General features: G+C 35.6%; 6 protein-coding genes and 1 non-coding gene across 7 annotated transcripts; 5 read left to right on the forward strand and 2 right to left on the reverse strand.

Moving 5' to 3' along the window:
* Positions 1 to 1,683: 1,683 nt before the first annotated feature.
* On the reverse strand, positions 1,684 to 2,100 carry LOC147504939 (small ribosomal subunit protein eS17-like). Its single transcript, XM_086605411.1, has one exon. It carries the CDS (start codon positions 2,098 to 2,100, stop codon positions 1,684 to 1,686), a length of 417 nt encoding a protein of 138 aa, XP_086461537.1.
* Positions 2,101 to 2,304: 204 nt separating this feature from the next.
* Positions 2,305 to 5,343, forward strand: LOC147504940 (uncharacterized). The gene is made up of 3 exons (XM_086557594.1): positions 2,305 to 2,681; positions 4,064 to 4,144; positions 5,023 to 5,343. Exons 1-3 carry the CDS (start codon positions 2,523 to 2,525, stop codon positions 5,170 to 5,172), a joined length of 390 nt encoding a protein of 129 aa, XP_086413720.1. The 5' UTR covers positions 2,305 to 2,522; the 3' UTR covers positions 5,173 to 5,343.
* Positions 5,344 to 7,627: 2,284 nt separating this feature from the next.
* Positions 7,628 to 13,108, reverse strand: LOC147504941 (homogentisate prenyltransferase). Its single transcript, XM_086557595.1, has 10 exons — positions 12,857 to 13,108; positions 12,604 to 12,728; positions 12,331 to 12,477; positions 11,969 to 12,194; positions 11,327 to 11,400; positions 11,113 to 11,205; positions 10,551 to 10,668; positions 10,312 to 10,374; positions 8,950 to 8,982; positions 7,628 to 7,824 (listed from the first exon to the last, which is right to left on the reverse strand). The coding sequence occupies exons 1-10, from the start codon at positions 13,061 to 13,063 to the stop codon at positions 7,750 to 7,752; spliced, it is 1,161 nt and encodes a 386-aa protein (XP_086413721.1). The 5' UTR covers positions 13,064 to 13,108; the 3' UTR covers positions 7,628 to 7,749.
* A 1,620-nt stretch (positions 13,109 to 14,728) lies between these two features.
* Positions 14,729 to 15,904, forward strand: LOC147504942 (pentatricopeptide repeat-containing protein At2g03380, mitochondrial-like). The gene has a single exon (XM_086605412.1). The coding sequence runs from the start codon at positions 14,729 to 14,731 to the stop codon at positions 15,902 to 15,904; it is 1,176 nt and encodes a 391-aa protein (XP_086461538.1).
* A 185-nt stretch (positions 15,905 to 16,089) lies between these two features.
* Positions 16,090 to 18,480, forward strand: LOC147504943 (putative germin-like protein 2-1). The gene is made up of 2 exons (XM_086557596.1): positions 16,090 to 17,187; positions 17,743 to 18,480. The coding sequence occupies exons 1-2, from the start codon at positions 17,073 to 17,075 to the stop codon at positions 18,276 to 18,278; spliced, it is 651 nt and encodes a 216-aa protein (XP_086413722.1). The 5' UTR covers positions 16,090 to 17,072; the 3' UTR covers positions 18,279 to 18,480.
* A 397-nt stretch (positions 18,481 to 18,877) lies between these two features.
* Positions 18,878 to 18,950, forward strand: TRNAR-CCU (transfer RNA arginine (anticodon CCU)). Its single transcript has one exon. It is a non-coding gene; the product is annotated as a tRNA-Arg (tRNA).
* A 4,862-nt stretch (positions 18,951 to 23,812) lies between these two features.
* Positions 23,813 to 27,523, forward strand: LOC147504945 (protein CORTICAL MICROTUBULE DISORDERING 7-like). Its single transcript, XM_086557597.1, has 4 exons — positions 23,813 to 24,533; positions 25,074 to 25,337; positions 25,407 to 25,498; positions 26,410 to 27,523. Exons 1-4 carry the CDS (start codon positions 23,955 to 23,957, stop codon positions 27,206 to 27,208), a joined length of 1,734 nt encoding a protein of 577 aa, XP_086413723.1. The 5' UTR covers positions 23,813 to 23,954; the 3' UTR covers positions 27,209 to 27,523.
* The last annotated feature ends 25 nt before the right edge of the window (positions 27,524 to 27,548 follow it).

A 27,548-nucleotide genomic window follows, 5' to 3' on the forward strand; every position in this document is an offset into this window, starting at 1 on the left:
TCTTAGGATAAGAGTTGCCTACGTATCAAGTTTCTTGGGGTAAACTTGAATCAAGCCTTACGTAGTTCATCTCTCTCTACTTATAGATGTTTGAGCTGACCTTCCTTATTTGCTCAAGGCCGTTATGAAATGTAGATCCACTTTGTGTGTTATCTTGGAGACTCGCCATTACTCTGATGTTACAAAGTAAATATCTCCTTGATTGTTGCGTTAACTGAGCTCCAAGATTGCACTAGCTGATTTGCTTCCATAAATGGCTGTAACTGATGTTGGGGACGTTCTAGGTTTGGGTCGCTGGTATGCTCTGATGAATTGGTACGAGCTGATAGATTACGACCTGGTGTGTGGACATGTGTACTGTAGTGTATAACGGAGGGTACTTACAATATGCAAAACTGCATAAGGACGTAGATTGTGATTGAATTACAAGAGAGAAAATTTTAATGTGACACTGGAGCAAGTGAATGCGTAAATTGGTGTGGATTTGGAATTGCATTGCATTCAACTGCTATCGAAAATTAATGAGAGCCCAAAATAAAATCCACATAATAATGAAAATAAATGGAAGATATAAGAATATAATATTATTCTAGAATGGTAGATTAGGACATTCTAGAATAGTGGAGATCATAAATTGATTTGATAATAATCTTGTTATTCTAGTTTCCTTATTAAGTTTATTGGCTATCTATATAAACCCATTTAAAGGAAGGGAGGGGTTCTAAGGACATATTTTATCTTGACACGTAAACAAACTCAAAATCGCTAGGGCATTTATAAGTTTCGGATTAGGTCATAATATTTTGTAGATACGATCTCCTAACTATTCTAAATATTGTCACAAATAATAATAAAAATCCAAAATTTCTAAACTTGCCAAATATAGTATCAAAAATAGTGAAAATAAACTGTCTAGAATTAGCTAAATTTTGTAAATTGTTAACTACATTTGGTAAGTTTTGATTTTTTTTTTTTTAATTTTTTTGATTATTTGTGACAATGTTTAGAATAGTTAGGAGATCATATCTACAAAATATTATCTAATCCGAAACTTATAAATGTCTTAACAATTTTGAATTTGTTTATGTGTCAAAAAAAATGAAATATGTTTGATGTAACATTGTAATCATCCTAATTACAATAATAAAATCCTATTCTTATTTTCATTACAGAAGTGATCGATCCTTTACAAAGGAGTCTATAGATTCTAGAAATTTATGGGTTTCAATCAATGTTTTGGAAATCAAAATTGAACCACCCTAAACAATGAGGGAAAGATGGACGATTCATCCATGGACCACGGCATCATTCTATCAGCACCTAATCAAACTTTTGTCAAGTCCTGGTTTTGCACTTTTGCTACGTGCCTACGCTGCTTACTGGTCGTATAATGGGCCGAAATTAAAAATGTCTGATCCACTGGTAACTGTTAAATTAAAAATGTCTGATCCACTGGTAACTGGTAACAGCAGATATCCTGGGCAGCCTACCTTATGGGCTTCTGACCATCATTCAAGATCACAAGATACTGAATTCCAAGGAACACTAAATAAGTAAGGAATAAAATGTTGTATATATAACATATTGACATCTTAGAATCGAAAATAAGTTGTTTTATTTCATTCCAAATCAAATGCCATAATTATATTAAATAACTGTCTTGACAACATTAGATTCATAAACTCAGATTTCCTCAGTATGTTGGCTATTCCAAAATGTCCTAACTAATTTCTTGACAACATTCGGCAGATCACCCATACCAATAGCATCCAACATGGCCCTGCCCGCTTTATCGACTTCAATCACCTCCAAGTTCAATGCTGATATATCAGGAACCACGTCCATTCGTCTCTCCCTCTCCTCTTCTTGCAACTTCAATGAGATACCGCGAATGCGTCCCCCACGTTGAATACGCTTCAATGGCTTCATCAAATGTGTAGTATATCCGGCAATCTTATTCCTAAGACGCTTAGAAGGAATGACTGCTACCTCTTCCAAAATCTTCTTGTTTGTATGGAAATCTAGTGTCATTCTAGAGTAATACCTCTCTATCACTTGTTTTGACGATTTTTTCACTGTTTTAGTCCTCACTCTCCCCATTTGTAATCTCTCCGGCCTTCTTTCACAAATGATGCTACTTTGTCCCCATATATACAGGGAAAATTCATGGGCTTTTCTTGCATCCCAAGCAAATCCACGGATCAAAACTAAATCTTTTTGGCCCAGTACGTGGCAAGCAAAGGATTATGGGAGTTGGCTTCCTACTATAGTACAGATAACAGTAGATAAAAACCTGAAAAATATATAGAGAATCTAAAGAAAGATTTTTTCTTCAAGTAATGAAAAGTTTATAAAAGCTACTCATTGTTCATCAAAACTAGACTTTATAAATTTTTTTGCAGCATGTCATCAGAAGCAAAACTCATTTGTTGTTAACAATCAATCCATGGTGAGTTTTGCTTCTCCTTATTATTTTGTCTTGTTGAGAAGACCAATTAAGTAGAGACTGAGAATAAGAAAAAATGACTAAGAAGAGGAAATCTGAAGCTAGTGCTTTGAATGAAATAGATAGGCCTATTTATTCAAGTTTTAGTACTGCAGCAAGTGGTCTATCTCAATTATACTCACAGTCAGTTAATCAACACAAGTTGGCTTTCCAAGCTGGAGAAAAACATGCTTTGGTAAGAAATGACTTTTTCAGCAGTTGTTTTTTTGTTTGATTTGCTTGTGTTATTGATATTTGCATTAAAGTTTAGATTTTTAACAATTTAGATTTGATTCTAGTTGAATTGGTTCGTTTCCCATTTGAGGATAACTGTTTTTATATGAAATTGTGTGTTATTGGTCTAACTGCAGTTTGTGTGAGGTTGGAATAGAGATTGCTTGTGTAAACCCCCATTGTAGAACAAGTTTGCTTCTGTAATTTGTTATTACATTCACTGTTCAAGTTGAGATTTAAGATGTAAGGAGGCTTTTGTGTACAGACTCTAATTTCAAGTCTGATTGAGTTGAATCAATGCCCATTGGAAAATCGATGTTCTTTGGGTAAATTTTTATATGGAATTTCGAGGAGTTTTGCATTTTAACTTGTATCTGTAGACATATCCATTCTTTAGCCTTGTTTACTGGTTTTGGTTTTTAGATGATGCAATTATAGTACTGGATGAGTATGTAATACTGTTTTGTATACATACTATATCTTTGTAGTTTATCTTGTTTCTACCTGACTGCTTGTAGATTGCACATGACCAAAATTTATTGGTACACATCTAATTACGAATGCTAGAAATATGTAGACTATCTAGGGGTAATTACTGGTCAGAGCGATTGGAGATTGCAACATGTTTACACCCAGAAATAAAGTGAAAGTTAAGTATAAAATAAATTTGAGGAAGAAGAAAGAAAGTTATATGTTGGTGACTGATGCTTATTGACTTTTTTCTTCTTAAATCTCTAAATAAGCACCACAGTGGTGCCTGTGGCTCCGTGAGCATCCTCCCAGTGCTGGAAGTTGGCACTCCAAATCCCACTACTGAAAATACAGTAGTCTATTTCTTTAAGTTAAAGCCTATCAACTGTGAGTAAAGAAACCAGCGAGATACGAGTATATGACACTTGAACTTTTCGTTTTCACTTAAGCTTCACTCAGGGGCGCTTGTAAATATTTACCCAAGCCTTGACATTAAAGAACTGTCCAGATATTCCATGAGCCGTCTACAAGGTGAAAAGTTGTGGAGTATTAAACAACTTCACAACACGCAATGTCGAGATATCTATTAGGGAAAAAGCCTTCATCAATTGGAGTATATGGATCTTTCTTGGCGTCATGGTGCTCAACTTGCCATGGCCATGTCATTTAAAATAACATGTTCTTTCCATTTGTTATTCAGGGCATTGGGTGATGACGGGGTCAACCAGTCTTTACACCCTAGAGCATTGCTTGCCCTGAATGTCCCAAATTGGAAATAAATACCCATCTCATTATTTCACGCACATGGACTTTCCAGAATTCCCTAACAATAGGTTAACTTGTATGTTGTATCCTATATTGTATTTTCTTCAGGAACAACTGTATAGCTGGATGATGACAAAGGAAAGGGAGGGGGCAGGAGTATCAGCAACAGATGTGTGTGTATATCTTCAGGTTAGGCTTGTAGTTAAAATCCCTCGGTAATTCAGAAATATTAACAGCTGATTTTGCTTTAAAATGCATTTTTTCTTCTAGCAGGTTCAAACATAAACATTACTCATTTTTTCATAATAGCTTCTTTTATGCTTCCATACTTTGTTCACAAGAGATCAAACAATTTTTTAAGTGTTAAACAGTGTTAAAGAATAAATGGTTAACAATTCATGTTATATATACTTTTGTATGTCTGATTTCAAGTTACATAAAAACCGTGGTCATTGGTATGTGTTTGACATGATAAACTTGCACCATTTATGCTTATGGTCGTACTTGAAGCCCACCTATTTATACAAATAGATAGTTGAATAAGCAGTCATGTAATTAGAATTAGGCAGAGCGCATTGGCAAAGGACAATCCTCTGATTTCAAGTTTCCATTGAAGAGTAATTGTGTGTGCCAACATTGACTTGTCACGTCAGATCTCAGAAATGACTGCTATGCCAGACTGGTTGGGAACTTCAGATTAAATTCATTGGTAAATTTTTTTGACAGATTATGGAAGTGGTTATGGACAATTAAGAGGTCCAGAACTCTAGATTGATGCAGCCATTATCCTTTTTTTGGTATCATATGAAAGAGGACATCAAAAGGTCTACTACATTTTACTATGGTTGCTTGGAGCCTTGGAACATAAAAAAATCCCAGATGAAATGAAGGTTCAATTAGCTGTCATGTTAAACAAATGACATAAAACTATCAAATGAACTCGCCATGTTCTGCTTTATAATTTACATTTGTTGCCTCTTTAAGGAAGTGACCTTTAGTAGTAACAGTTTATACCTCTTTACGGAATACTATTTTTATATCATTGCTGAAGTCCAGTTTCAATGCAGAGCTTTCCCCGTGGCTCTGAGGCAATGACTGAGATCGGATCACAGAATGAAAAGAACTTTGCAAGTCCTATTCCGCAGGAATATAGTGAACGTCAAAAAGGAGCAGCAAATTTGGTTTGTCCTCTTGCGTCAGAAATGGACATTAGTTAAAGCTGACAACACGGTGGTGAAGAGAGCAATGGTTCACCACCCGCATTCATTCCATGTCAATATTGTTTTTTTTTTCTTATTATTTTTATATTTATTTTGTGGTTGAATTTCTTATATGGATTAAGGAATGCTATTAGTCGTGAATGAAATTCCATAATTTACAGTGGTTTACATAGTATCTGCATATACTGAAGGGTTCGTTATCTTATATATGTGAACTTACATCTGCGTTGTATTAGTTGTATCAATATGCTATATTGATGTTGGGGAACAAAAGAAATTAGCTGGTAATTGGTAGAAAGACTAGAAACTGCGGTGAGATCAACTGGGAGTTGGTTGTTGACACTCCAATGGTTACAACAGCTTGCACCTCGCTAGTGCAAAAAGTACAACTCTTAGGACGCTGCTTCAGTGAATCACTTGAGCCCTAATACATTTTCGGTGCTGTGGAGCTAGACCACGTATTTTTGCATTGGCCAGCGTTGACTTTTGGCCCTCATTGAGTAATCGCCACTTCGGCACTATCAAGATAATTTTCAGTTAAATGTATTGGGGAAAGGATCTATTGCGTTAACACACAAAAAGACCTACGCAAATGAAAGTTTAAATGGCCACATTGTACGTTCACAATTCAATGCCAATTGACAAAACACCCATCAAATAGCATAAAGTAAAGCGAATAGTACCAAGCCTTTTACCCTTATAATACTATAGATTACATGGAACTTCCTATACATAATACAAGATCACACAGAAGTTCGAACTGAGACAAAGTTGCTTCTGAAGGAGTACAAATCCGGTGTGAATTCCAACTTACCTAACTTGTTGATCACTTTCAAGTTTCGTGTACTAATGTTGTACGAGGATATCTTCCAGTAGCCTCTCACCTTAAAAGACAACACCACTACGTCTCCACCTTCAAACGGCAATGGTATTGGCCGTTTCTTACCAATCTTCAGAGCATTGTTGTTGTTGTTGTTGTTCTCAACTATCTCCTTCAAGCTCAAACTGTGTTTTTTATCCCATATAAACTCATTATCTTTATTTCTCAAAACCCATATATCTACAGTCGTCCATGTTATCTTCGTATAACTAAGCTCACCGTTGTCGTTTCCAATCTCAAAAGGTTGGTCATGCACTCCATCTGGAGCAGCAACAATGCCTGCATTGTCTCCCTTTACGTCAAACCACAATACATCCTTAAAAAGTTTCCAATAGAACTTCCCACCAATAAAAACTGATCGACTTGTCCTACTTGAACTTTCTAACGAGAACTCACTCCGACATATATAAACATTTGCATTCGAATTGCTCCATGCTCCCACGTTTTGTGATGAAGATACTTTGAAACCAATTTCAACTTGATCATCAATGCGTTCAGAAATATATGGGCATACTATTGTATAACCACTCGAAGGATCAAAATCCAATCCAACAGCTGCATACACTTCAGGCTTAGGAAGAAATATCCACTCTTTAGTTATAGGGTTAGTCAGGTAAAAGAAGACGCGCACAAAGTTCCTATAAAGGCCGCAAAGAATGCCATTGCTAGAAGCATATACCTCGTGAAAGTGAAAATTAAAAGAAGAATCACTGCTAGGAGCGAAAATATAATTTAGTGATAGAGTACCCACTGAGTATTTGTCACCTTCGGTGGAGAATAAGCTTAATTTTTTATTTCTTTTTTCATGCATCATTATTACATGTGGAACTTCTAAGCTTCTTTGGTATTGAGAAGCTTTGAAGAAGACATCTGATGATATTAACTTGTTCCAATCTTGACAAACCACCTTGAACCTAATTAAACTTTTAAGAGGTACCCTAGGTAGGATATTGTATTTAATTATCTCTTCAAGAAGAACACATTCTGCAAATTTAATCTTTTTCCTCGCCATCTCGATCTTAGAAGAAATATTTTTAGTTTTCCTTAGTAGTAAGTAATTCTATATATCACTGGTGGCTGGTTTTTCACTTATATAGCGAAGTAAACGTGTTTTTGTTTTAGGAAACACCTATAGATTTGAATTAGGAAACCTACTCTTTCGTTTTACATGGGTACTTAATTAGGAAACTGACTCTCGAACAGATTTGAATTAGGAAACCGAATCTTTAAAATTCAATATAACAAGCCCGACAAAATATACAACTTTCATTCAAAATTCATAAACTAACAACCGTAAAATTTTGTTCTAATCTAATTTATCATTTTCTTTTCTTTTTTTTCCCCTCAATTCACCCATTAATGGACTTGGTTAAAAAAGATAGAAATCTACGGCGATCAGAAATTCAGAATGAATCACCTGAGAAAATGGAAATATCAAGTATCATCAAGAAAGACCATTCTTTTATTTGATTTGATTTTATCTTTTCTTATCAATCATCGATTATCTACAGGAATACAGGATTGCATGAAGGTATAACCCTTTACCAATATGTTGTGTGTTCTGACCAAAAATTCAAAAAATATGTTGTATGTTTCGTTTTAATAATCATGAATATATACACCAATGTCCTGGCAATATGCACATTTCCCTTCTAATATAATAAACAAAATAAGGGGGAACAACTACAACTCAATTAAATAAAAGGAAAAATGATATACTCCGCGTAGAAGAGATTCCAAATAAACCGATAGAACCCCAAGATGGCATCCTGCAACATAAAATGATAAACAATATCAGTGACAGAATGTAAAAGGTGTCGTCTATATTTACCAGTCAAAAGATTGTTTCGCAAGGCATTTGACAGAGGCAGGTTCTCGGAAATATTTACTCCACGAGTTCATTACCACTTATTCTCACTTCATTTTTATTCAATGCTAGTACGTCCTATCTTGTATAGTCCAATTGCCAAGTTTACTAGTAAAGAATATAATTGCAAACGAGGACTGTCTCAAGGCGAGTGACGGTTCAAGGGTCCTACTTTGGAGGATAAATAGGTCTCCAAAGACTATATATAGTGACTTATGTCCCTGAACATATAGTGCGGACAGATGGTAGGCAATCTTCCTGAGTTCTGAGAGTCGATTGCTAATTGTGGTATGAATGACGAGCAGGACACAGAATGTGGAGGACTCACTTTACTCTGCAGTCAATGTATTTATGTACGAGGGTTTTGGAACTAGGAGTGAAGAGGTTGGAAGAAATGCAGCTGGAAAATTAAAACTTTCAAAGAACTCTGACCAACTGGAAAGGGGGCAAGATTAGGTGAAAACATATGAGCGGTGCTAACGAGGAGAAAAACATTCAGCACTTGTTTTGGGATTATTCATTTATGAAATAAGGTTGGAACTGGTTCCTTGGATCTTTAAATATAAACAATCTATGTGGCCAGTATAGCTGACGTTCTAAGCTGTTGGACTATTCTAACTTCTCAGCTTTTCGGTATCTGTTCTGGAAGGTTTTGTTTCGTTATATTTGCTGGTCAGTGTGGGTAGGCAGAAACTAGAAAACCTTTAATGACCTTCAGTCGAGCAACTTTGCAACCTAAAAAGGGTACGATACGGAGATGGATACTCACCATCCGCCTGTGAGGCGTCTAAGATTTGAATATTTTACTATCCCATGGCAAGATGTGATCCTACCTTATTGTAACTTTTATGTACATGAAGCCTGTAGACCCTCTTCATGAGATAAGTCTGTCTTATCTCATATAATCAATAATGCCCAGTGTTTTTTCTGAAACAAGATAGTCTACTAAACAGCTAAATAAAGACCCACTTACAATAAAGGATTTCAGAATATTAGCTTGTTAAAAATCATTGAACATGAGTATTACCTTGCTATAATTTGTTTGTTCCAATACCCATGTCTGCCAAGAGATATATGTTAGATAAATAGAATCTGATAAATGAACTTTAAAAAAAACAATCATCTCTTATTATTTTTATACCAAAAAAATTTAAATAAATAAATGAAATAGAAACATTAAAACACAACAATAAGAACACTATGACGACAAGATTATGAATGTAAGAACTAAGATATCATGCAGTATTGAACTTACTACAAGAAAACAGTAGAAATGTCACTTTGTAAGCAGAAACCTTTTCGCAATTAAGATTAATCTATTCTCAAATTTTTAACTTATATTTCATTCATCATCCTGTCTCTAAAGGTTTATACTTTTCTGTTGATCAGATCAAAAGTAAATTACTGCAACAGCTACATCACATTTTTCAGTAGAGAAAATAAATAAATAAATCATGGGGCACCTTACTGCGAAGGAAAGAAAGACCAAGTTTTGTGGCCCGCATCTTCCCTTTACAAGTTAAACCTTGCTACATGGGTATGCGTGGGATACACAGGTAGCTATGCATTGTTTGCAGTAGCTATCATATAGGATCAGTTATGTAACATTTGCAAGGAGTCTATATAACTAGTTTTGAAATCAGAACAAAAGGGACGAGAATTATATAAAATTTGTAAGTGTTGTTAACCTAAAGGGGTTTTTGGGTTCCCCTCGAAGTGAACTAAAATGGGAGGAGTTTCTGGATTTCCCCTGAAGTAAATTAAACACTAGATACAGGCTTGTGTCATATACTACTACTACCTAGTAGCATCTAGTACATTCATTCCAGAACCATTGCTGTATTTTGCATGTTATTACATCCTACTATCGAATAAATCTGTGACATACGCCTCAATTGCCTAGAAGGTGACACCTTGCCTTACATGATCATTATGCTTGAAGTGTGTCTTATTTTCTTGAAGTTGAGCTCCTTGCAATACGCAAAATATTCATTTCTTCAACATATGTACTTGGCCGATAGGACGTTGGTAAAATAATTATGTCCGCGCATACAAAGCATCAAATCTTTGGAATAGGAATTAATTGTGACTCTTGAATGTCTCCGAGTTAAACAATCATGAGACAGCAATATTGTATTTCCAAAAAGACAGACTTTCACAAAGATTTATGAAGAAGTAAAAACAGAACGGTAAACTTTTATATTATGCTTTTCCCCTTATCAAAAACACTTGCAACATCCACAGCATGACGTCAATATAGATTTTAAAATAAACAGATGCAAGTATGCAAGCAGTTCATATGACATATTTTTTTCGATAATTAAAGCAGTTCGTATGATATTTTTTATTTTTCTGGTGTTAAGAGAATAGCAAGTCCTCAGAACAGAACCTGGAAAATTAATCCCAAAGCTAAGAGGGTATGTGCAGGTATCATTAAACTCCTTCTAAAAGCCTGCACATAATATGCATTGCGGAGTTAGTATTTGAAACAATCTCCGTGAAACATATATGGACTATACAAAGAACTGAAGTTTGAGCGACAACTTAAAACAGTTAAACTTAGTACAGGCTAATTTAGATGCATTTTGGAACTGAAAGGAACATAACATCCACCAAAACCACCTGTACCTGAGGCAGGTATATTGCTGCAGAGATGGCACCAAGATAATTTACCAGCAGAAGCCCAGAACCAAGTAATGCAATATTTCTAACACCAAGCTTTGTGGCTAATGTTGATATCTGAAACCTGTAAACATAGTAACAATCAAACATTAAAAAAAATAAAAAAAAATGTTTTGTATGGGAGGAAAAAGAAATGAGGAACATTCTGGTTCTTTTTCAAGAGAATTCAATTATCTTTACATAGGTTTCAGTTCTTAGAGAATCCAAGGGATTTCTCCTGAGGATTTTGTGCTTAGGTACAACATACTTAGCTTCTTCTTCTTTAAGGTATATCGACCTAGCTTCAGCATTCTACCGGTGTACCTTTATCTAATTCTATATACATTGTTCTCAAGGGAGAACAGAACACTACACTAGGGAATATTTATTGGCATGAATGCATGATGATTTCATGTCTGTCTCAGTATCAAACTACAAATTTAAAATAATAGCTCACAACATATATTACACAAACAAAAGAAGCTTCCATGCTATGCACCCGAATTTGGATCGATGTTTTGGTACTTACTTGCGATCTCCCTCTACATCAGGAAGGTCTTTTGTTATGGCGATGACTAATGCAAACATGGTCACAAAGGTTGTGATGAAAGCCACAGGTGAACTGCAGGTAAAATTAGGTTGTGGCATTAGATATTAGAGCAAGCTTGATGTGTCTTTTAAAGTAGGAAGCTTTATGCAATCAACCTTCAATATTAAGTAGTTAATGACAAATGGTAAGTCACCTCCACTCAAATGTCAGCCCAAGTGCAGCTCTTGTGGCATGATATACTCCAAAATTTAGAAGGAAACCACGCACCTGAAAACGTTTAATTTAACTTGAAACCCATATTACATCAAAAGATCACTATTTTAAGGTTTTCATGTATTGCTGTTTCTGATAAAGATTCAAGTCCAAAAAAGGAGTCCAAATTCCAGTTCAAGTAAGTTGATAATATCACATATTGTGGTAGACATAGTAGCATTATAAGATAGTCGGACTTATGTGAAAAGAAGTATATCCTAAAATAACAAATAATCAGTTAGAATAGTAGTCTCCTCAGCTTAGGGAGCTACCTATCTGAATTGGCGGTGTGCAGTGCTAAATCTTGTAAGTTTGGCTTACAAAGCATGATCAAATTGCACACTGTTTCTATCATGGTAATGACAATATTATCAGCCTCCAACTAAAATATAATAATAGTATCTAGATGACGCTATTTGCTCCTTAAGATAATGATCGTTCAATTAGAATTACAAATCATACTGATAAAGTGATAATCAAGAAATTCAGATGATTAACACTTTTATCCGAATAGAAAATACGAGAAAATATATTTAAAATAAAAAAAGGTAGGGAGAAGAAGAACTAAAAGCCATTAACTTACAGTTGCAATGATAAGAAATGCTGCAACGGGATATTTCTTCATTCTAAAAGGAGGAATAGAATATATGGTCCCAAGAAAAAGTCCAAGGCAGTACAGGGAAGTAATGAATGGACCAAAGTTGAAGCTAACGATCGAAACACCTGCAACCGCAAAAAATAAGACCAAGGACCATGCTGATTGAACTGAGAGATCCCCTGCGGCTATAGGTAAATAAGGCTTGTTTACCCTGAAAACAACAAAATGCATCGAACCTAAAAATAATAAGAACTATGTAATATATGCTTATATCATATAAGGTTGCGCATCATTAAATGATTAAGACGAAGTAAAACAGGAACGCGGATCATTCTGTATTTGCTTACTTGTCAATACCAACATCATAGATCTGATTAATGCCCACTATATAACCATTACCACATATAAGAGCAAAAACACCACATAGTGCCCTGAACAGCAATGACCACTTAATTAGATCCGTATTTTCAATCAAAGCTCTTGATACCAAAGCACTGCAATAAAAACAAACAGATGAACAACAATCATTACTCTGGGGACTAACATAAACAGTAAGCAAGGCCCAAATATATGTTTGACAGACAAGTTATTAGCAAAGCACTAGCATGATTACTACTTACATAGAACCCAACGCAGTCCCCCGTATTGTATGTGGCCTTAAGAATCTCCAGAATGCATCTTTGAACACTAAAATCTTTTTTAATAATGGATCATCAGATCCAGCATCTCCAACTTGAGTAGAGGCCTGCACATGATATCTTCCACATAAGCTTTATGTCTATATTACAAGCATAGCCATATAGAGTACATATCAAAATGTGCAAAATTAAACCCGAGCTTAAAAAAATGATTATGAAAAAAACAAAAGCATACCCAAACAGAGAAATGCCTCGTCCTTCGCCTTGGTATCGACTTAGTGAAGTTTCTACTGCTAAAACTGGATGAATTCTTGGTGGAATTTGTGGAAAAATGACTAGTTTTCAAGGTAGTAGACTTTATCCGTATCTTATGATGATGATGAGAAGTAGTGATGCAATGGGGTGGAGCTATAGTTGAAGGAGTGTATAAGCAGAGTTCCATTGAGGGAGTGGAAGTTGAAGACTTTTGAGGACATACTTCAGTTCGTTCATTGTTTTTGCTATTTATGGGTTCAGTGGATATCGAACTTGAGGCTAAAAGAGTAAAAGCATTGTGTCTACAGATCCTATGCTCCCGAGAGTTATGTGTGTCTTTTCTTTTATTTTTTGGAAATAACAATGCTAAAAATTGAAAAATATAAACGAATGACTTTAGCCTATTAGGTAGGGGTGGCAATGGATTAAAGGGTTACATATCGACCTAAATTAATCCATAATTCAATTACATATCAATGAAAATTAAATATTGAAATATATTTTTATCGAATGGACCAATATAAAAATTAATATTTTTCTTTTAGTCGTTTATTTTAAGTAGTTGAGATGATAAGATTTTAAAAAATAAAAAAATATATCTTAAAACAGATTAAAAATGTCACAAGTTGATGACCTAATCCATTAACTGGTTATTTAACATATGTGACTATAATCCAACCCATTCATTTAGTGGGTTCGACGAGTCAACCCTTAAATGACCCAAAAATTTTTTTTTCAATCCGAACCGCTAATTTCATGTTGGATTCGGGTCGGGGTTAACAAGTCATGTACAAAACTATCACCCCTACTCTTAGGACAAATCGGGGGAAAAAGTAATTTTCATAATCATTTTTTTAACCACTTACAAAGATGGGGTAGATGAAATATCAAATATAATATATCCTTGATGCGAAATTTAAAAATGGCTCGGGGTAGATGAAATATCAAATATACCCCTAGCATGAAATAATAAACAACTCAGCCCAACCGAAACGACCCAATGCATATAGCATGAACAATCATTGTCATTGTTTGTACCTCAACATAATACATAATTAGTAATAACACATATTGGAATATGAACAATCATTGTTTATACCTCAACATGAGCTATGAACAATCATAATCATTGTTTATACATCAACATATTGTATGAAGTATGTTCATCTATTTTAGTATAATTATTGTTTATACATCAACATAAAGTATATCCATACCAAAGTGACATAAAGGGTAAAATCAGAAAACAATTATTACGATTTATTTTCACTCAAAAATTGGTTTTCCAAAGTAATTTCCACTCGAGAATTGTCATTGAGCGTGATTTAAAAAAAAAACATTGTTTCTAAGAGTGATTTGCATCCGAAAATGGGCCTTGGGACCAATTTTTTGAAATATAAATTTAAATTTTTAATTCGAATGTGAATGTTGAAAATCTAGTTTTTGGAACTGGTCAGAAATCCAGATTTCTAAATCCTAGACTATTGTTACAACTTACAACTTATAATTTGTGGGTAATAGGAAAAAGTGGGAAAAACCATACCAGTCCCAAAGGACCATAGAAGTATTCTAGTACTCCCAACCCTATCTCCTAAAAATCAACTAAAATTCCCATCCGTTAATCTCTACCAAACTTTTAAATTACCCACCAAAAAAACACAAACACCAATTTGAATGAATGGCTTTCTTACTCTCCCCACCACCCTTTCACATACTCCATCTAAAAACTCCACCCAAACTATCATTCCTTCTCACAACTCATTCTCAACACTTATCCATCTTCCCATCCCCACTCCATCGTATAACCAAATCCCAACACGTGGCAAGAAACAATTGGTCATTTGAACAAAGAATGGAAGAAGCACTAGATGTACTAGACCTTATGGAAACTCAAGGAATGAAACTTGACCCCAGATTAATCTGCATTCTACTCAAAAGTTGCACCCAAGAACAAAACCTCGACTTCGGTAAAACGATACATTCTAAAATAGTTGGAACTGAATTGGAAACAGATGTTTACGTTGTCAATAATTTAATCAATTTTTATGCAAAATGTGGCTGTTTAAAAACTGCCAGAAATTTGTTTGATGAAATGCCTAATAAGAATGAAGTAACTTGGACTAGTATAATTTCGATATATAGTCAATCGGGTTTTGTTAAACATGCACTTGGGTTGTATAAGTTGATGAGGTTGGAGTCTTGTGTTAGGCCCAATGCGTTTACTTATACTATAGCTTTGAATTTATGCGCCAAGTTGAGGAATTTGAGAGTGGGGATTGAGATTCATGAAGATATTGTTAAGGATGGGTGTGAAGGGGATGAGTTTATTATTACTGCATTGATTGATATGTATTCAAAGTGTGGAAGAATTGATAATGCATGTCGAGTTTTTAGTAAAGTAAGTGAACCTACGATTGCGGCTTGTACGACAATGATAGATGGTTATAACAATAATAATCAAGCTAAGGAGGCAATGAGTTTGATTAGGAGGATTTTGCATTTGGGCTTGGATATTAAGGTTGTTAGAGAATTGGGTTTTACATGCATGATTCGGTCTTGTACTATGGAAGGGGCATGTCGGCAAGGGCAGGAGATTCACGCCCACATTATTAAATTTGGATATGAGCTAGGTGCGCAAACATTGAGTTCTCTTATACTTTTATATGATAAATGTAATAGAATGGTGCTTGCTCGATGCCTCTTTGACAAGTTGGTAGTGAAGAATGAGGGATTATGGCAGAAAATGATTTCGGGCTATGTGAGGAATGGGATGAACCATGAAGCTTTAGAGCTATATGTTGAGATGGTGTATGCAGATGTTGAACCAAGCTCATTTGCGCTTTCTTGTGCTCTTAAGGCTTGTGTAGGCATATCAGGTTTGAAAGAAGGGAAGGAGATACATGGGCAAGCGATTAAAGTTGGTTATGGTTTATCTGATGATTCTGTGGTTGATATTCTTGCTAAGCTGTACAGTGTGTGTAGGCTTCCTGAGGAAGTGCAGAAGGTTACCAAATGCGAGAAGAGTTGAAGGTAAGGATATTCTTCGAGGTACTGAAAAGTTGTCTGTAAATTGTAGCATGAACAACTTTTCTTTGTTTTAGGTTTTCTTCTTCCCCTTATTTACTAATCATTGCTTGAAAGCTCAATGTGTATGACTGTATCTAACCTAATGAGCACATAATAACTTTGAGCTCATGGATAATTTCTCCCCTTGGTTTTTGTTGTTATGTTTCTGTGTTTATTCACTTCTTACACAATCTATACTGGTATTTCTCATGGTATGAACAAGATTTGAGGATTTCAACTTAATGTGATGTATGTCTAGAGTTTATATTGATCTGCTTTTATGCTTACATAATGAATTTGCAACATGGAAAATATCTTGTCCCATAAGCATTTATCATTGTTTTCTTATTAGAATTTTCCTGACCAGCCCATCTTTTGAGCAAGCACGTAAGTTAGAGTTGAGACAATTCATCCTGCAGGCCTGAATATTCTCTAGCAGAGTAAATCTTGATAAGAACTTAAAATCTGTTTGGACAGTCTGACCATGAAATCAGGCCCAAACCTAGCCAGAGATTCATTCATTTGAGTCCATTGTGCTAAGCTGGGACTGCACAAATTCTGCCTAGCTATTTGTTTAACTATTTAAGTAGTTATACTTTATGTGACCAAAACTTGGGAGACAAAGGTTGGTGACAAGGTCAGACTATGAAAAAAATAATCACATATATATGTTTCCATGGCTACTCAATGCCATTTGGCTATTTCCATTGGTTGACATAGCATACAATTATGCGGATTCTCCTCACAATTGGATAGCAGGTTATAGGAGAAAATCCAAATGGATCATCATCATTATAATCAATCTAGCTGCAATAGATCTTTAGTTTAAAATCATGTATCCAAATAAGACAAACAGAAACCGCCCTAACATGGCAACTTTTATGTACTTAGATCTTGTGTTTGAAATAGTCTTCTATTAGTTTATTACACTGCAGTTTGAAGTAGATTTGGAATAATTAAGATGGCCATTTCAGCATATTAGACGGCAACCTTAAGTTAGTCCCTCCTCTTACATGTAATGAGTGTGAGCCGCTTCTCCTCACTCTATATATACAACTCAATACTAGCTTGTTTTATTCACTACTCAACCCAGATTTTCCATAACCTAGGACCCAATTTATATCCTGAATATGACGGCAACCCCTATTATCTTGTGTGGGATTCTTGCTCTTATTTTTTCTGTTGCTCTAGCAGCTGATCATAGTCCACTCCAGGATTTCTGTGTCGCTGACCTTAAAGCCCCAGGTAATAGATCTGTCTTTTAACTCTGTTAATGTACTATGCAGAATATATTCATTTATCCAGCATTTCACTCGGGTTCTGACCCATCTTAAAACCATGATGTTTATGTGGTACAGTCATAGATACACATTTAATACATTATTCATAAGCTTCAAAACACTTCATACTTTCATTGGGCACGTCTCATATCATCATTTGGAAGAGAACCCTTTTTTCCTTTAGGGTGATTTTTTCTTGAGATGATTGAGTCAATGTTTAGATATTCCATAAAAACGTATCAGGTCAGTATGCTTCTTGCCCCATCAATGTACTCTTGCATTCCTATCCTGTTCCTTTTTGTTGTGGAGTCCATGATCAAATTTGGTGGGGCTGGAACGTTCAGGGCAATCTCATATTGTGTGAAGACAATTTGTTTTAGTGATCATCCCGATTATCACAAGCCTATTCTAACGTTTGTTGGCTCCCCTGACTTTGACCCTAGTGTTTCATGAAGTCTACCATACACTTCTACCCTGATTCTTTATCTGATTAGGTGTGTTTTTCTTTTTGGTCTGGCAGTCTTAGTGAACGGTAGAGCATGCAAGGACCCCAAACTTGCTCAAGCAGATGATTTTTTCTTCAGTGGATTCCACAGGGCAGGTCTCACAACAAATCCAGTTGGCTCTGTTGTCACCCCAGCGACTGTGGCACAAATACCTGGACTCAACACTCTAGGCATTGCCATGGCTCGTGTGGACTTCGCTCCATGGGGCATTAATCCACCACACTTCCACCCTCGAGCCACTGAAATCTTCACTGTCCTCGAAGGCACACTGTATGTCGGCTTTGTGACATCAAACCCTGAGAATCTTCTATTTAGCAAGGTCCTTCAGAAGGGTGATGCATTTGTGTTTCCGGTTGGTCTCATCCACTTCGAACGTAATATCGGAAATGGTAACGCTGTTGCAATAGCATCTCTTAGTAGCCAGAACCCAGGTGTCGTTACAATTGCAAATGCAGTCTTTGGGTCGAAGCCTGATATTTCCAATGACATTCTTGCACCTGCATTTCAAGTTGGGAAGAATGTAACAAATAGAATCAAGGCGCGTTTCTAGATGAGCAAGTGTAATGGCAGGGTTCGATCGATTCCCTTAATTGTTTTGGCGTTTCCTATTGTTTATTTTACTAAGGTCTCTGCTTTATGTTGCTTTGTTGTTTTGATTCAATTTATTATTCTTCTCTGCCCAAATCAAATTATTCTATTCATTCATGCCCTTCATACTCGGCAATGATATAAAAACATAGTCCTTTTTCTTATTCCTTGTGGTCTGGTGTGGCAAATGCTTTGAAGTATAAACTATGACGATGTTGGAGTTGGAGTAAAATATCATATTATATGTCGTTTGAACTTTGGAGTGAGGTTTTGGGAATCATGAAATATAGAAATAAGATTATTATTATTTTATGATAATTAGAATTTAATTTATTGATGAAATTTGAAAATACGATGAGACTACTTAAATGTGAAGATTACACATTTGGCATTGAGATGAAATCTTCAGTAATTAGAAGAGATGTTTCATTCTCATTATTTTGATGGAAAAATAGTATTACATATCCGACCCCTGTTTAAAGGTAAATCCTGAAGAGCTAAATGATATACTCAGATCGGATGTTTTCATTAAATAAAACCTAATTTGGTATTGCACACAGAGCGCCTGTAGCTCAGTGGATAGAGCGTCTGTTTCCTAAGCAGAAAGTCGTAGGTTCGACCCCTACCTGGCGCGTTTACCTATCAATTTTTTTTTTTTTTTTTTTCCAATCTAACTATATTCCCTTTTTTTTCTTGCTTGCAATTAAGATCGTATCTTTAGCAGAGCTACCAAAAAAACACTAAAATTTTGAACTAAAAAAACACCAAACAACTTTAGGAGTAACATCAAATTTTCACCATCAAACTACGCGGTTTTGGATAAACCGCGCCATATAACCCACGCAGTTTTTCCAAAACTGCGCCACTAAAACCCAACTGATAGGCCGAAGCTCAAAGCCCACGCAAAATTTTGAAACCCAACTCGATAGGTTGGTCACGTTTTGAACACCGCGTGCTACTTCTATATAATCAGGACCAAAGCCGCGCACTTCAATCACTTTCAACTCTTCTCTCAATTATAAACCCTCTCTTTATTAAAAAAAAAAAACAAAAATCTACCTAAACTCTTGAAATTTGATATGGATTATTTTAAACCTTTCGAGGGTGATGATTGGCAGTACACAAACGACATTAGCGATGAGGGAGAAGAACCCGATAAAATAGAATACGGTATGGGAGAAGATAGTAGGGGAGAGAACCCGATGATGTCGCGCCGACTGATATACATCCCTATGCACTGGAGTATCAAATGAACGACTTCAATTGACAATTTGCATCCGGTGAAGTACTGGATATGGAAGTTGTGTCTTCTACACGTGATACAAAACACGTGTCGAGTGCAGTGGCTAATACTCATGTAATTAATTAGTTTTGATTAAATATTTTGAATATTATGCATTAATTAGTTGAGTTTGACCAATTAATTATTTATCTTATATGTATTATTTTTTTTCCATAATATCAGCATGTTATTGACTACCGAGTTAGATCGGTTTTACATGGTGTTAGAGAGTAGTGGAAGGTTATTAAAAGTTTTGATGAATTTGTACATATTAGAGATATTATTTTGTATACACATTTGGGTCTTTTGGGTTTTGATTGGTTTATGTAGATTATGATAAGGCTAATTTCATTTTCCTTTGATTATAGTTTTAGTAGAAATGATTTATGGTGGAGTAGAACTTTTTCATACATTTATGGATTTCCCTTTGGATGCGGATGTTTATGATTCTTTTGGTATTAAGTTAGGGGTTATATAAAACACTAGATCTTCACTATGATTTATGGGTTAGAGTCGGTTTCGGCTAGTCATACAAATTATGAGAATATGGATAGTATGCTTACGAACATTTAACCTTTTGGATATTATTAAGGCCGGGAAACCCTTATTGGATCCCAGGCCAACTTTAAGGGCTTTAGATACCTTATATATATATATTTTTTTTTACTACATCGGTTTTAAAACTTCATTTATATTACAAAAATGTACAATAATCTACAAACTCAAAGTCCAACCAATCTAAGTAATAATCCCCAGTATAAGTCCAAAATTTAAAATGCACATCCACAATCTAATGAACTCCAAGTACATCGAGAGTTCGAATTTGTTCTTCCTTGTACTCAAACCTCACTAAAATTACATTTAACATTATACATGAAATAATTATATTATCATTTTAAATGAAGAAGTAATAGATATAAAGAAGAAACATAATAGTTTTGGTTAAGGGTCATGGGATTGTTAAACTATTTGTAATATCATAAATTATTTCTATAATAGATTCAAACAAATATAATATTACCTTTCTTCTAATTTAAAAGTGATTCAAGCTTTGTATATGGAAATAAAAATATTGGCTTTTGAACAAGTGATGGAGAAAGGTTTGAGATTACAAATGTCATTTTTCCTCATGAAGGGTTTTTTTGGTTTCATGTTACAAATGTCCGCTCAGTATTTTGCTTTAATGGTGTGGAAGGAAACCTTTAGTTTTAGACTTGGCTTGGATGTGAATAAAAATATAATTTATAAGAAATAAGTTTTGAAAAAAGAAATTAAGAATAATAAGTTATGGACTTTGACTTGATGATCAAAGGAATAAATTCTTATTTTTATTAGGCTAGTTCTCATTGTTTTTGATCAAAGGATATAAATTTTTTTTTATTATAGTGCTCAAAACAAGTTTTTGTTATATAAAACAAGTTATTAGAAGTACCACTTAAGTGTAATAAATTACAAAGGACAATGTTATTTTAATTGAAAATATTTAACAAAGAGTTGGACAATTATGGTATGTGTATTTATAGTGAAAGTATGAAACGGGGGCGGTTAGGGCTTGGTTAGGTCGGGCCTATGTTTTAGAATCTTATTAGTTTAGATTTAAGCAGGGCCATTACCTAAACTCCTCGGAGGGCTTTAGTTGTGAGGGCTTTATATGGCTTAGGGTCTGGTCGGTCGGTAGGGGCGTTAGGGTCGTTAGGGCCAAATTCCCATAGTTCTACCTAGTAGTGAGGGGTTCATGTATATGTTAGGGTTTTGATGTTTTATTGGGCATGTTATGTTTTCCAATAGTCATTCTACAGTACGACTGAGATATTATGCTTATGTATCTGATTTACATGCTATGAGAGATTATGACCTGGGTAGCTCAATATATGCCACATTGATAGCGGCGTTACATAAAATTTCACAGACATTCGGAAGTAGAAGTCCTCAGATTGCAGGATTCACATGACTTTTACAGATTTGGTTTTATGAGTACTTTCGAACTCTTTGTCCTAACATAGACATGATTGCTGATACTCGTCCTAGATTTGATAGTTGGTCAAGGCCTCACTTGACTCGTAACAGGGGGCAGATTAGAAATAATATCTATATGGCTCGTGCTCAGATTGATATTAGATCATTGTCATCTATTGAGTGGAGACCTTGGCATTTGACTACTGCTTTTGACGATCCAATTGTGTAGCATGCTTGTGTGTTGTCACATCACATAATTATTTTTGCCGCATGTGACTGTATGGTTTGGTACTGTGGCAACAGATGTTGGAGGCAGATGACTGGACGTTATGGAGTTCCATGTGCTCCCATGCTAGATGTTAGTGATGCGAAGTCGTGGGGTAGAATTTAAGTTCATGAAGTTCATGCCATATGCGTATTCTTTTGTTGTTGAGCAGATTGCTAATCAATATTATAGATGGTGGAATCGTGTCTCTATGGGTCCGTTGTTACCCCCTGTTGGTCGGGCTAACAATTTCGAGTTTGTGGGCCTGGAAGGGATGAGACGTGAGCTATGTATTCCTCATCCGCCCACGGCCCGCTTATAACCCACAACCTCTCGAATGCATATCATCCAAACTCACCGTGGTTCCGCCAAAAACCTTAGATGTTTGCCGTGTGTGGACCTGATGGGGAGGCTACTTGGCTACTTACATTTCCATTCTTGAGGTGCCTCGTGCTCATTGCCATGAGTTAAAGCCGCAGATTGATCAGTATACCACTGTGAGTTTAGTTATTTTATTTTTTTTTATTCATTATATATATAATATGTACTCACAATGTATTTTCTTGGATTTTCAGGCTGAGATTCGGGAAAGATATGAGAACCAGATTTGTATGTTTGATGGGATGAAAACTGCCGTGTATCATTATAGCCAAGAAAGGGAGAAGACATATTCTCAGACATATTAGCAATCCTAACGTGCGTATGACGAGATTCGAAAAGCGTATGAGGATATTCAGCAGATGTACACGCAACAACATCAGGGATAGGAGGAACTTCAGGCTGAGGTAGTTAACCTTCGTGTAGACAGAGAAGATCTTGATTCTTAGGTTAGGAACTTAGATGAGCAGCTTAGAAATATCCAAATAGAGAGAGGAGAGGGATCGAGTGGTAAGGGGTGTAAGAAAAAAGCTAAATAAATTTTATGTAATATGATAGGTTTTGGATCATTTTGGATATTATATCATAATCATAGATTTTGGACTTCATAATCATAATCATAGGTTTTTAATTTTTTTAATTTTTTCGATTTTGAATCACAATTCTTAATTTCTTCAATTGCACAATTATTAATTTCTTAATTTCTATGCACAATTTATAATTTCTCAAGTTCTATATACTATAGTTCTAATTTTCAGAAAAAACGCACGCGGTGTTGGCAAAACCACACCCATAGAAGCGCAAGCCCACGCGGTGTTGGAAAAACCACACCCATTTGATACAACACACCGAATCCCACGCCAAATATTAACCGATTGGAAAAACCGGTTTGGTATTTGAGTTGATTTTTTATCAATATGTGACACTCCTAAAATTGAAAAACAAATATTATTGAATTTTGATTTGGTATTTGGTTTACTCCTAAGATTTTTATCAATATGTGACTCTCCTCGAAATTGAAAAACACTATATTGTTGGAAATTTGGTGTTTAAAAAACGAATTTCTAATATTAAATATCAAATTTCTAAAAAATTTACTTAGATTTCGCTCTAATCTAGCTATATGTTTTGATTGCAAGTTTTTATTTTTTTGGTACAAGTATTTACTATAAGGAGAATCTGGTAATGTACAATAATGTTTAGCACAAATGTAGAAAAGACAAGAGAGTACTGCTTTGCCAGAATATGAGAATGTTTGAATCTGAGAATTTGTGGTGGTGTTTTGCTGCAAAAGAAAACTTTATACCTGCAAAAGTCACTTGTAATTGGTCAGAATAGGATAGAGTGTGTCAGAGTACTAGAATCTGGATACACCGGCTCATAGATTCCCTTTTAGAAAGCTTTAATGTGAACAGGGCGGTTTGCTCACCCAACTCGATAAATGCCATAGAACAAACATATAATAATATAATAAAATGGTGGTGGTTTGCGTAAAAAAGAAGAAAAAAAAAGGCGCAAAAAAGGACAAGTTTGTTAAAAGGTTAAACTCGAGACAAGTGACAACACTTTATATCTTGTCGCTATCACTTTACCTGAAAACCTCTGAAACTCTCGTCACTCCCAAAAACAAACTTCTTCTTCTTCCTCCACGTGTAATTTCCATCACGTGCTCCATTCTAGAGATCCACTCTTTCTCTCCTTCTCCTTCCTTCTCGTATGTTTTCATTTCACGGTTTTGAGTAGCAACAAAAAATCCAATGGCAACACTAACGCCAGGAGTACTAACAAAACTAATCGCAAACTCAAAAAACCGGTCAATAAAAGTCTTGCAAAGTCAACACAGATCAGCATTGTTGCAAGTAATAGAAATTTTACCGTCACTAGTTAATAATGAAAAAACGGATCCGTGGAAAAACAAAGGGTTTTATTTAAAAGTATCGGATTCATTAAACTCAACTTACGTATCGGTTACAGATAAAGAAGACATTGAGTTGGTGTTTAATAATAAGATACAACTTGGTCAGTTTATTTATGTGAATAGGTTTGAGTTAGGGACACCGTTTCCGGTTTTGAGAGGAGTCAAAGTTGTGAATAACAAGTGTGCTTGTGTTGGGGATCCGATAGATTTGGGGTTGAGTAGTGGGGTGGATTTAAAGAAAGTGGGGGTGGTGAAAATGAATTTAAAGAGAGTGGGGAATGAGGACAAGGAAATTAGGAGGTTGAGTTTGGATGGGGTGAGGAGAGGCTGGGACAAGGGTGTTGGACTGAAGAAGAATGAGAATGGGAATGGGAGATTCAAAGAGAGAACCAGGCCGAGTTCTTCAGATTCTGCTTCTGTAAGTATTCATCTCTTTTTTTTTTTTGTTTGATTTAGGTTTACATTGTGGTTTTAGTTAGTTATTTGGAAAAGTAATTTTATTTTTTTCTTTTTGGTAGTAAATGTAGGCATTTGTACTGATTTTGGTTGAGAGAAGCAGAGAGCAGAAACTCATTGTCAAAATTAAACCACTGTGTGTAATGAAACGGTTTAGGTTATTTGAAATGTAGCTTATGTAGGATGGGGTTGAAATATTTAAATAGACTCGTTGGTGTACTTTTGTATTGGATGATATGCTAAGAATTTCCGACATTGTTTTTTAGAATTAAAGGATTAGAAATTCCTTAATGGTCTGAAATTTAGGTAAGTTGATCTTGATGACTACACATAATCATCTTCCCTGAATATGAGAGCCAACTTATTTGGATAGGGAATACCTGTACTATTATACTACATATATGTCATTGGTTATTATTATTAGGTTTTCTACTAATAGTATGTCGTCCGACCTAATATAAGATGACATGTTTGTGCAACATAATAATATCTACATCTTCAGGTTCTGTCAGATAATAAAGCCTCTTCTCCGAGGAGGGATACATTGTTGAAGGATAGAGTTCTGAGTAATTCACCATTGAAATGCAAAAGTAATAGCCTGTCATTGAATATGGCAAACAAGCCTTTAAAGAAAGATATCAAGACACCAGCTAAGGAGGCCACTATCCCAAACCCTCTTGTTAAGGTGCCTCTCAAGTTCCAAAGGTGGTCTGATCAGAGCATTTCTTGGGATTTGCTTCCATCCAGTATTCATGATTCTGGCAAGGTATACGGTATTACTTGTATATATGAGGCTTTAGATGTTCAGATTCTTAGCTGTTGATGGTACTTTCAGGATGCTATACGTTGCAGAAATAGTGCTTTTCAGGCTGCTGTGGATGCACTCCATGAAGCATCAGCTGCAGAGAGTGTTATTCGATGCATGAGGTACAACTTTCTATTCTTTCTTTTTCTCCTTTGTTATCAAATTTGTTGACATTATGGTTTTGCAATTAAGATGTCACGTTACAATTCTTTGTATAGTCTCACTCATATGCACGGTTGCAGTAATATGGTGTAATGGTTTTCAATATTCTTACATAAATGTGACTCAAAGACATAGGACAGGGGTTTTACATAGTTGTGCTGAGCTCTAGGTTTTAGTATTTGGAGTTTTAGTTGTAGGAGCTTTATGGGTCTGAAAAATAGATTGTTTTGTTATATGTATTGCAGTGTAAGCTGTTGTAAAGTTTGAAAAGGTTGGAAGATCTTATTAAATGTTTGAGAAATGGAAATTGTGTTACCTCCTAGTATTATATGTCCAACAGGAGAGTGCATGACATTGTAGTGGTACAGTATAATGGGTCTCCACTGTGATTGCCACTTCTTTTCGTCATGACATGTTGTTGATATTGATTGGGGCTCAATAGGATCCGGAGAGTGGGAAAGTGGTTACCGGATTTCTTTATTAGAAAGGGCAAGCAAAGCCCGAAGCTTAAAGGATGCTCTGTAATCAGAAATATCTTTTCTTCTTTGCTAGGTATTGTTATTTAGCGAATTAGTTGAGAAGATTTTGCTTATTGTACGCTTTCTTTGTTTTTTCTGTTAACACTTTCAAAATTTATTTAGGTGCTTACAAAATGAGTTAGTTGTTTGATCCTGAAATTCTGTGCAGGCTTCTGGTTTTTAATACGAGATTCAGAGATTGGATATGACTGTTCATTCAATTTCATATAATGTAACAACAATCGTTTATCTAGTTATCTCTGTGCATCCTAGTCCCTTTCCCTTCTTTTTAGTTTTCTGTAGTTGCTTCTTTGTGCCGTGACGATAAAATTATGTTTCTTCACTTTTTCCAGCCGGTTTGCCGAATTGTGTGAGTCTGCCCCAAGAGATTCTCCTGGGATCTTAATAGGCAAGTTCTTAAACGTCCATCAAAGCATGCAGCGAAAGGCATCTGTGGTTGATGCGTTACTTAAAGCAAGATTTGTTGAAGCAAGAACTAGCGTGGCAAGTAGCTCTGAGCTTTCCTCACCAGAATTGCTCAAAGTTTTCCTTGATAAAAATTTGGATGCTGAATCATGGGTCCAAGCTGCAGTGGATACTGACCTCTCCAAATTTTCTCTGCTTAGCAAGCAAGACAAGATTGGGAATCAACTTGGAAATCAGTGTCACTTTGTTGTCTTAGAACCTAGCCCAGAATTAAGAGAAGTAAAAGTTACAGATCACTTTCCTCAGGATAAAAGAAGCCCTCAGAATCAGGGGCGCATGCTAGATTCCAGTGCCAAAGGTACACCTTCTCCCAGAAGACGGCTAGGGCATTCGGTTTCAAAAAAGACTAACGATGAAAATGTGGCATGGTGTAAGGGAGGAGGTTTGAAGGAGGTGGCTTCTTTGGTAGAAAGACTACTCTTGACATCTCGTGGATGGTTTTTGAAGTACTTGGAGGATTCTTTGAATGTTGGATTTGGATTGAGCAGCAAGGAAGACGACAGCGAGGTCGGAAGTCTCCTTGGGCAGCTTAAAAGAGTAAATCAGTGGTTGGAGGATGCAACTGGGGATAGATTTGAAGTTGATGAGAAAGTAGAGAAGCTGCGGAAGAAGCTTTACGGGTTCTTACTTGAGAATTTGGATTCAGCTATTGTTGCCAGTAGATAAGAGTGGAATACTAACTCATTAAGACGCTTACTTATGCAGATTCTGTAGGTACAGTTTGACATAACTATACAATAGCCAAAGATCTAACCTGCATTTCTTTTTGCCTTAAAGTTGGTGGAGCTTTGTTAGATTGGTTGCAGTTGCTGTCCAAAGGTATTTCCTTATTGTATCTGTTTCAGTATAGAAACCCTAATTTTGTCAGTTCTGATTGCCAAGTCTGTACTCGGTCTTGTATCTTTTTTCATTTCCACTGGAGAATTTTCTGTAACACATGTAGGACTAGATTATGATCAAAGTAAAGTTCTTCGCATTGAGCACTTTTGTTTTTTCTGTTTATTAA

This window comes from Coptis chinensis, chromosome 4 (assembly GCF_015680905.1).
Source record: "Coptis chinensis isolate HL-2020 chromosome 4, ASM1568090v1, whole genome shotgun sequence".
NCBI lineage: Eukaryota > Viridiplantae > Streptophyta > Magnoliopsida > Ranunculales > Ranunculaceae > Coptis > Coptis chinensis.